Raw genomic sequence first — 10,461 nt, forward strand, 5'->3', positions numbered from 1 at the left:
TCCTCCTCCTCCACATTTGCTTATTAGTATAGTATCTCTTTCCAAAGCTGGTACCCTTTTCTTCAATAATATGGTAAAAACTGAGTATAACCCTTAATTCAAGCTAGGCCTCTGCTTCTACCTGAATTGGTACAAAATTAAGACACTATATCTTGTAAGAACTAAAATTGTATTTGAAATTTTTATTTTAGGCTGCAAAACCAAAAACAAGCAAACAATGAATAGGCTTGTCAAATGATATAAATTCTTCCTTTTCAGGAAAGCAGAAGGTAGACATTGCCACAAAGAAAAGATGCTTAGTTTAATGGAGGTTAAATTTAAAAGTACAGTTAAATTCAGGCTAACTTCTGAAAATCCTGTTTTATTCACCTCACTGTGGTACCAGTAACTATACTGAGTCAGGTTACTTTATAGTTAACTATGTCACTTTTAACACAATACTCCATTAAATATACTTATTGGGTGTGGTCATACTGGAAATTCTTAACCATACAGTTGTCTTACCAGTTGTTTATTTAAAACGATGAATTGTCTTATATAAGTCACTGTGTTTCTGTAACAGAGTAATGAAAGGCACAGCTAATCCAAGTGGACTTAACCATATTCAACAACCAGTTGAAAAAATACTTTCGTTCTTCAGGGAAAAAATTATGAAAAAAAAAAAAAAAAAAAGGTTTCCTTTTAACACTTGACATTTTCATAGCTGTACTCCAAGAGCTACATAAAAATATTCCAGAAGAACCAAATTATGCAGCGATGAATGAAACGTGTTACAGAATTTGTGCATTCAACATATTTGGCAGAAAAACTAGTTAAAATGCTAATTAGAACAAATTGGTCTTTAAAATATCAGTTTCTTGTCTTTAAAATAAAATTACCCTCTCTACCAAGAAAATACAAAAGGCTGTAAGTAAATAAGAGTTGTGTTTAGGCTATGACAGTGCAGGTTATCCTCAAGGCCACATACTTCTTGCTTCACTGCTGTTTGCATTTTGCTGCATTTTGATCCTTTGGGTCAGAGTCTGGATCATTTTCCTCATCTCCTTCTTCCCCTTTCTCATCTGCTTCTTCACCTTCATCACCTTCATCATCATCATCATCATCATCATCATCTTCAATAGCTTCTCTAGTAAAGTATAACACTGATCTTGGAGGCCGGGCGCGGTGGCTCAAGCCTGTAATCCCAGCACTTTGGGAGGCCGAGGCGGGTGGATCACGAGGTCAAGAGATCGAGACCATCCTGGTCAACATGGTGAAACCCCGTCTCTACTAAAAATACAAAAAATTAGCTGGGCATGGTGGCGCGTGCCTGTAATCCCAGTGACTCAGGAGGCTGGGGCAGGAGAATTGCCTGAACCCGGGAGGCGGAGGTTGCGGTGAGCCGAGATCGTGCCATTGCACTCCAGCCTGGGTAACAAGAGCAAAACTCCATCTAAAAAAAAAAACAAAAAACAAAACAAAACAAAAAAAAAAACACTGATCTTGGGATTATATGCTCATGTAAAAAGTGACCAATTTCAAAGACTGCAGCAAAGATAGCTTCAGCATCATCATCCAGATCTCCATTCTCAGGAACTTCAGGAGGAAAAAAAAAATTAAAGCGTCATTGGAAACTGTTTTAATCACAGTATGAACTGTCCCATGTCCCTTGTGTTTCTGCTGCTGCTTAATGGTTTTCAAAGTGACATTCTTTCCTTTTTACCAATCTATCTGGAACCCTGCACAGCCCATAATTTCTGGTCTATCAAAAGAAAAGGGATGAGAATCATCTGCTCTGACCTCATACTATATGTCTTTGTCAGTACTTCATTTGTAAAATATTCATTGGGCTCAAAATGAAATTCTAAGAAAACTCATAGGCTGGCCAGCTTCGGAGACTTTCACTTTAATATCTTTCAAGTGCTTCAGAATAGGTTCATCATGTTCCTGAACCATATCACTGAGCAAGTCAACATTCTTAAAAACAGTTAACCAAAATTCAGGAATTCCTTTAGGGTCTTCTTTTTCTTCATCCTTTTTCTCATCTTTAATCTTGGCCTTTTCTTTCAACTCCTCCAAAATCTCATCGTCATCTGGTTTCTGTTCACATTTTTCTTCCATAGGTTCATAAATTGCATTAATAATCTCAAATTGCTTATCAAATAAAGGCTGATATAGAACAGCATACTTCCTTTCAAGATCTTGAACTTCCTCCTAGAATTTGGCTTCTGTCTGTGCACATTTAACTTGCAGGTTGTTGAGAGCATTCACTCGTCTTTTAACTACCGTAGGCAGGTTGTCAGTGTCTGCCATGTTGTAAGAACTCCAAATGTTGGTGGCTAGTATGGGGAGCCAGGTGGCTAGAGCTGTGCGGGCAGTGACTCAGGGTGGCAGCTGCAGTAGGAGGAGCAGGAGGTGGCACCGCAAGCAGATGGCACTAAAAAAGGAGACCCCATCTCTTAAAACGAAAACAAACCCTTAATTTCACCAACCCGAGGTACTTCCTAAAATTTGGCATTGACCTAGGCACTTTTCTGTGCATCTATAACACAGAAATGCCTGTACTGTACATCTTTAAAAATCAGATGCTATACTTATTTTGAAATAATTCTTAAACCATGTAACAACTTTCTCATATTGTCAGTTGGAAGATTTGCATAGTATTTTACTTTTTAGATATAGCCTCATTTATTGGGCTACTCTCCTACTACTGGAGAGTTTGTTTTCTGTTATAGACACATATAAACAGTGCTGTGATGGACTACCTGCACCTATCTTTGGGGCACTGTGTCCAGGTAAACACTGAGGATAAATTCGTAGAAGTAGGTTTATTAGATTAAACGATATAACATCCTTAGAATCTTTCATGACATACTGCATACTGTTAGCATATTGTACTGTTTTACTACTAGCAAGTACATCCATTTCTCTACACCTTCATTAGAAAACCTTTTTATTTTGAAGTAATTAGACTTACAGGAAGTTGCAAGGTGATGTAAAGGGAGGTCGCAGCACCCTCCACTGTGTACCCTTCCCCTCCTCCCCCACTGTTGGACATCTTGCATAACTATAGTACAATAACCGTGAGAAAATGGGGATGGGTACAATCCACAGAGCTTGTTCAGAGTTCACCAATTATACATGAACTCATTTGTGTGTATGTTGTTCTGTATACTTTAGTGGGAGGTGGTCTTCATATGAGTCAACTCCCATAATGAGAGTATTTATCAGAGAAATTATTCAATGCTTATATGTATGGCATATTGAGGGAAGTAAAGACTACCACAATGGGCCTTCAAAGAGTTTACTGGGTAAGGTAGGTCAGGGTAATACGGGGCTTGATTAGGTTGCAAAAGTATAACTATTTTATTTAAATACTTCTTATTGTTAGATATAATTCATATTTAGAAAAGTACATACAGCTTATATGTACATTTTGTAAATAGTTAATAAACCAATTATCTGTGTCCACCTAATCAAGCATTTGAGACATTGAAGAGACACCATGTACATTTATTTCAGGGTTTGGGAAAGCTCCACATTTAAGAAAGCATTTGAATGGTGCTCTGAATAGAATTCGAGAAGGCAGTAATGAGAGGGCATTTTAAGCTTGGGAATAGCAAAGAATAATGCAAAAATAATGTATGTGGAGAACAGCATGTATAATGATGGGACATAAGAGATAAGGCAGGAAGGGTGTCTAGGAACAAGACTCTAGAAAGTCTTTAATATTTTGTTCAGAATTTGGAGAATGTCTTATTAAAAAAAACACTTTTGGTCAGAGGAATAATTTATTTTATTTATTTTTATGAGACAGAGTCTCACTCTGTCGCCCAGGCTGGAGTGCAGTGGTATGATCTTAGCTCACTGTACCTTCCACCTCCCAAATTTAAGCAATTCTCCTGTCTCAGCCTCCCAAGTATCTGGGATTACGGGAAACTGCCACCATGCCTGGCTAATTTTTTTGTGTTTTTAGTTTTCACCATGTTGACGAGTCTGGTTTTGAATTCCTGACCTCAACTGATCCGCCATCCTCAGCCTCCCAAAGTGCTAGCATTACGAGGGTGGGCTACTGTGCCCGGCCGGATCATTTATTTTAGAAGGATAATTCTAGTAATTTTGAAAAATTATTTGGTGAAGGGAAAGGTTGGAGGCAGAGAGATCAATTACTGGTAATTTTAACCACTTTAAGTGCACAATTGAGTAGCATGATTTACATTTACAGCGTTGAACAACTATCAGTAACATCTATTTCTAAAATGTTTCATCGCTGCAATAGAAATTCTTATCTATTAAGCAGTTACTCCTCATTCCCCTCTCCTCCAGCCCTGGTAACCTCTACTTTACCTTTTTTATTTTTTTGAGACAGCCTCACTCTGTCATGGAGGATGGAGTGCAGTGGCGCAGTCTGGGCTCACTGCAACCTCCGCCTCCCAGGTTCAAACGATCATCCTGCCTCAGCCTCCTGAGTAGCTGGGATTACAGGTGCCTGCCACCATACCCAGCTAATTTTTGTATTTTCTTTGTATTTTTAGTAGGGATGGGGTTTCACCATGTTGGCCAGGCTGGTCTTGAATTCCTGACCTTAGGTGATCTGCCCATCTTGGCCTCCCAAAATGCTGGGATTACAGGTGTAAGCCACCGCATCCGGCCGAATTTACTTTCTGTTTCTATGAATTTGCCTATTTTAGATATTTCATATAAATTGAATCATTCAGTATTTGTCCTTTTGTGCTTGGCTTATTTCTGTTAGAATAATGTTAGACCAGTATCTTTTGCCTGAGCTACTATAAAAATGTACTCAATAGTGGTTGTAAAAATAGAGAGGAAGGGATGATTTGGGGGAAGCATTATCAAAGGTATTTGTAGAATTCAATTGGACTTGAATTTTAAAAAAGACAATTCTAGGGTTTCTAGTTATTAAACAAGATAGGAAACATAAGGTGCTTAGTACCTAGATAAAGAGATTTAATTTGTCTAAAGCAAGAATAAGGCTGGGTGCAGTAGCTCACGCCTGTGATCCCAGCATTTTGGGAGGTCGAGGTAGGTGGATCACTTGAGGTCAGGAGTTCGAGACAAGCCTGGCTAACATGCTATGCTTATTTGTTTACATATTGTCTATGACTGCTTATGTGCTTAATGGTAGAGGTGAGTAGTTGCAGCAGAGACTGTATAGCCTAAAAAGCCTAAAATATTAACTCTGTGACCCTTTATGGAAAAAGTTTGCCAACCTCTACTCTTGATTGTGAATCAATGAAAATAAATATAAGGCACTATTTCCTGTCCTTAAGGAGCTTATATTCTAGTTGAGGAAAACTAGGGCAGAGAAAAGGTGCTTAGCAATTCTTAGTTAACTGATGTTTTATGTCAGAACAATTATTATATTTACAAGTATATATTTTACACACACACACACACACACACCCCCACACACACACCCCTACCTATCATGAAATGATTCCTTTTCCCATATAAAAAATTTAGAGAAACTAGTTCAAACTAGTTCATAATGACTTGAGTTAGAACACACGGAAATAGGAATGAATGAAATTGTTTATCTGAGGCTTTCTCAAAAAATAAGATGAGCTTAAAGCTTCCAGAAAGACTTATAACTTGTAATTTCTTTACCTTTTCACAATGCCAGAAACCATATACTTCATTGCCTTTCAGATGCGGTGGTGCTAGAATTTGTTATATTTTCCATGAGACTTTTGGGCGAACCTTAGAATCTGTTGATCCACTTGGTGGCCTTAACACTATTGATATTTTGACTGCCATTAGAAATGCTACTGTGAGTATGCTTAGCTTTTAGACTTTAAAAAAGTGAGGCTAAAGTTTTTCTTATCCACATACTATGTCTTTTTAAATTTAATTATAGTTTGTTATTTTGCTCTCATATTTGAAATTAGAAAGCATTTTTCATGAAAAATACCAAAAATATGACTTATTTTCTTAACTTTTGGGAAGAACTGAAATTACATATAGCTATAATAAGAGTTCTAAGTTTTATTTTTTCAGGGTCCTCGTCCTGCTTTGTTTGTGCCTGAAGTTTCTTTTGAGTTACTGGTCAAGCGGCAAATCAAACGTTTAGAAGAGCCCAGCCTCCGCTGTGTGGAACTGGTTCATGAGGAAATGCAAAGGATTATTCAGCACTGTAGCAATTACAGTACACAGGTAACTGAGAGAGAAATGTAACAGGTTTCACATAAACTAGAAAAAGACATGAAGTGGTGGTTTCATTGGGTGAAAGGAAATGAGTAAGATGGAATATAAGGTAAAAATCTGTAGTTCCCTTACCTGAAAGTGATTTGAAATAGTATTCTTTTTTCTTTTTTTTTTTTTTATTGTCAGGTGGTCGGTTAGCTCACCAACTGAGCTAACTGGCTGCCCGACTGAAATGGTATCCTTAAATATAGTCTCCAAATCTAATTCAGTATTTCTGTGATCATTAAGTGAAAGAAAATTACTGTGAGCCTCGCACGGTGGCTTATACATGTAGTCTTAGCTACTTGGGAGGCTAAGGTGGGAGGATGGCTTAGTGAGAATATGTCTTTTAAAAAAAAAATTGTTTTTCTTTCATCTGCCATTTATAGGAATTGTTACGATTTCCTAAGCTTCACGATGCCATAGTTGAAGTGGTGACTTGTCTTCTTCGTAAAAGATTGCCTGTTACAAATGAAATGGTGAGCTACTATATCATAGACCCTTGTAATTACTATTAGTAAAAATTTATATTTTTGCTTGGCTGCTTTTTAATGAGCATTATATGGTTACTTTAGAGTTTAGGCATAATGTTTTCCAGTGTATTGAGAGGAAAAAAGTTGAGTTTCCACCTCATTTCAAAGGAAAATTTTAAATAATTTTGGTATAAAGTGCATTTTTACTTTATATAATCATTGTTAGCCTGCAGGCATGGGTTTTCTTGAGAATGTATTTATGATTGAGGGTTATGAATAGCTTTGCTGTATTATGTAGTACCACTGATCTTAAGAGAAAATTAGTTCCATCTTTAGCCTCAGTAAACTGAGCCTTTATATACACTCTGAGATACATCAGAGTAATCTGGCCACTTCTGCAGTTTGCTTGTTATGACCTAATAACTCTAATTTCATAGTTGCTTGCTACTGTTCTGTGGGTTGCTGCTGTCCACACACACACACACACAAAATGCTAAAATTGGCAGAAATATGGGATAAGCATTTAAAATTGCTCTTATGCCTCTAATTGTTGGCTAGGTTTTTTTGTTTTGTTTTCTTTCTGATCACTAAAAATGCATTTGGGTCCTTGGCTCAGGATGGTGAGCCCCGTGGAGGTTTACTAAGAGTACAAAACCATCCTTGGAATGTCAGTGCTGCTGCTTGGTTGTTTCCTTAGTGAGGATAGCCCTCAGATTCTGATGTCTAAGACTGCCTTTAGCACAGAATCATTGGAACTTCATTTTAATGATCCTTTTCACCTTGTTCTGGGCTGATAAATGCTGTTCTGATACCTGAGATTTGTTAGGACAGGACATAGTAAAGGGCTTAAGTTTATCCTCTCTGTAAGACTTAGTGGCATGGTGGCTTATGCCTGCAATCCCAGCACTTTGGGAGGCCAAAGGCAGGTGGATCACCTGAAGGTTGGGAATTTGAGACCAGCCTGACTAATGTGGAGAAACCCCATCTACTAAAAATACAAAATTAGCTGGGCATGGTGGTGTGTGCCTGTAGTCCCAGCTACTCGGGAGGCTGAGGCAGGAGAATCGCTTGAACCCAGGAGGCAGGGATTGTGGCGAGCTGAGATCGTGCCACTGTACTCCGAACTGGGCAACAAGAGCGAAACTCTTTCTCAAAAAAAAAAAAAAGATTTAGCAGTTCTGTAGAGGTCTAGATAAATTAATCCCAGCTTTCCTTTTTTATTGTCCTCTTAGGATTTTGAACTACATATATTTTAAACTAGGTGCTTTATAGTTAAGGTTAATTAGTCACTACCTCAGGTCTTTAGATGTATCCTTTACCCAAATAAAGTTCAAATAAAGTTAACATCTTTAACTGATGTTTGGTTATGAACTTATGCTGTTAAAAATGAACTAAAAAAGTGATGTGGAATAGTGGATGATCTGAAGTTTCACTAGCAAAGTTGCATAAAGCCTGGGAATTTAGACTTGCATCAGGAAGATAACTGGTTTTCCCTAACAGTAAAATACTTGCAGTTACTTTAATGTTATTTTTCCCTCTTAGAAATGCAATTTTAGATGCCAAAATGTAAATAATTTTAAAGCTAGAGTAAATAATTATTTGGCCTAAGATTTATCAGTTGGAATATAATTATCAAGTAGTTATTTAGGCATATGTTTCCTGTACTTTTTCAGTATTGTCTGTTTCATAAGTTTTATATATAATTTCTCAAAGTAAAATATGGTTAATGTATTTTTGTATATAGCGTAACTTATTTTTTTCTAGGTCCATAACTTAGTGGCAATTGAATTGGCTTATATCAACACAAAACATCCAGACTTTGCTGATGCTTGTGGGCTAATGAATAATAATATAGAGGTAAATATAATTGTTATGTTTTTTCACAGATGGAAAAATCTGCTGTAACTCAGTTATATCAAACTTATTTAGCATGGCATAACTATAAAATAGACGTGTGCCACATTAGTGCCTGCTGCATGCCAGGAAGTAGGCCGAGGGAATTACATTGTTTTCTTAATTCTTAAAACCACCTGAAGGCATTATTACTTTCTGCTTATGAAATTGAAATTCAGAAAGAATCTGAGAATTCATTCATTTAGTGTGACTGGCTCTATTTTGGTAACTTGTAGTTTATACAGGGGAGGTGTGTACAACAAAGTGAGTGTTTAAAATTGTTTTCATTTGTCTCTGAAAGCTGTGTAGGAAACACTCAAGAATTACCCAACTTAGCATACATTTGGAAAAGCAAGAGTGCTTTTTTCACCACTAGTGGGTTGCTGCATTTCATGGCTCTTTTCTTTCCTTTTGATGTTAATGTAGCAAATTGAGTAAAAGCTCAGATGGAGCCAAGGCTGGTGGATAGAGCAATTTATCCAGAAGCCATTTGCTTCTCTGCCACTTTTCTCCAAAAATAGTACATTTTTCTGCTACTCCCTAATTCAGTAAGACCTCAGAGTCCCCTTCTATACCAAATTTCCTCTTCTGTATATGCATGGTGAGCAATGGCATTTGGAAACTGGAAGGGATCCTAGGTTACTGACTTCAACTCTGGTTAAAACACGGGGTAACCAGGCTCGGTGGCTCATGCCTGTAATCCTAGCACTTTGGGAGGCCGAGGCAGGTGGATCACCTGATGTCAGGAGTTCGAGACCAGCCTGGCCAACATGGTGAAACTCCATCTCTACCAAAAATACAAAAAATTAGCCGGGTGTGGTGGCAGGCGCCCGTAATCCCAGCGTCTTGTGGGGCTGAGGCAAGAGAATCACTTGAACTTGGGAGCGGGGGTTGCAGTGAGCTGAGATCGCGCCATTGCACTCCAGCCTGCGCAACAAGAGTGAAACTCTCCAAAACAGATGGGGAACTTGAGGCTTACAGACAGCAGTTATTCCTTTGGTGCTTATTTTGGAGGGCGCTATTATAGGAAACTAGCACCTTCTTCCCAACACTGATCTGGGAAACTAATTTTTGGTTACGTAGCTGGTGTGATTCCTGTTACCAGAAAAAATCCAAGACGTTGAGTAGGCACTTCAAAACACTCAGAAAGTAAGCTAGATAACAGTTATGTTAAAAATTAGCATGTAGACAGTTAAAGGATTTAGTTCTTTTTACATCAACACTAACATCATGGGCCACGCACCGTGGCCTGCAATCCCAGCACTTTGGGAGGCCAGGGCGGGCGGATCACGAGGTCGGATGATCAAGACCATCCTGGCCAATATGGTAAGACCGGTCTCTACTAAAAATACAAAAATTAGCTGGATGTGGTGGCGTGTGTTTCTAATCCCAGCTACTTAGAAGGCTGAGGCAGGAGAAACACTTAAACCAGGGAATCGGAGGTTGTAGTGAGCCAAGATCGCACCACAGCACTCCAGCCTGGTGACAGAGCAAGATTGTCTCAAAAGGAAACTAACATCATGAAAAACTTGTGTATGCCGTAGTTTTGTTATACTTATAAGGTCTTATGTGATATGATTTCAGATTAGTATTTTTCTACGAATGAATAGGCTTCTGGTTTTAATGACTGTGCCAAAGAACCTTATATGGATATTTTCATTTAAGTCATTTAATCTTTACCATAACCCTGAGGGCAGATAATGTCATTAACAGATTAGGACACTAGGGCTTCAGAAGAGTTGGTAAACTGTCCAGTTAGCAAAGCAGGTACACCAGGTCTGCTGGGGTCCAGGCCCAGCTCAGGTCACAACTGGTTAGTAACAGACGAGGGTGAGAATTCTGGATACTGTGCCTTTCCCTTTGTATCCCTGTTCAAAACATACATTTTAACATGCTAATTTTTTATTTTGAA

The 10,461-nt window shown here is 38.2% G+C and overlaps 1 protein-coding gene and 1 pseudogene across 10 annotated transcripts in view; one reads left to right on the forward strand and one right to left on the reverse strand.

Moving 5' to 3' along the window:
* Window positions 1–10,461, forward strand: part of DNM1L (dynamin 1 like) — a 65,292-nt gene that overhangs the window by 43,534 nt on the left and 11,297 nt on the right. For all 9 annotated transcript variants that reach the window (XM_017507917.1, XM_017507918.1, XM_017507921.1 and 6 more), the window contains 4 exons: window positions 5,650–5,770; window positions 5,998–6,153; window positions 6,573–6,662; window positions 8,421–8,513. In XM_017507917.1, the coding sequence (XP_017363406.1) occupies window positions 5,650–5,770; window positions 5,998–6,153; window positions 6,573–6,662; window positions 8,421–8,513 (460 nt within the window). The remainder of the gene's footprint in view (window positions 1–5,649; window positions 5,771–5,997; window positions 6,154–6,572; window positions 6,663–8,420; window positions 8,514–10,461) is intronic.
* LOC108288825 lies at window positions 13–3,776 on the reverse strand (annotated as a pseudogene). The gene is made up of 2 exons (XR_005196779.1): window positions 1,482–3,776; window positions 13–1,147 (listed from the first exon to the last, which is right to left on the reverse strand). The product of XR_005196779.1 is annotated as a nucleosome assembly protein 1-like 1 (transcript).

Source organism: Cebus imitator, unplaced genomic scaffold (assembly GCF_001604975.1).
Source record: "Cebus imitator isolate Cc_AM_T3 unplaced genomic scaffold, Cebus_imitator-1.0 Scaffold385, whole genome shotgun sequence".
NCBI classification, from domain to species: domain Eukaryota; kingdom Metazoa; phylum Chordata; class Mammalia; order Primates; family Cebidae; genus Cebus; species Cebus imitator.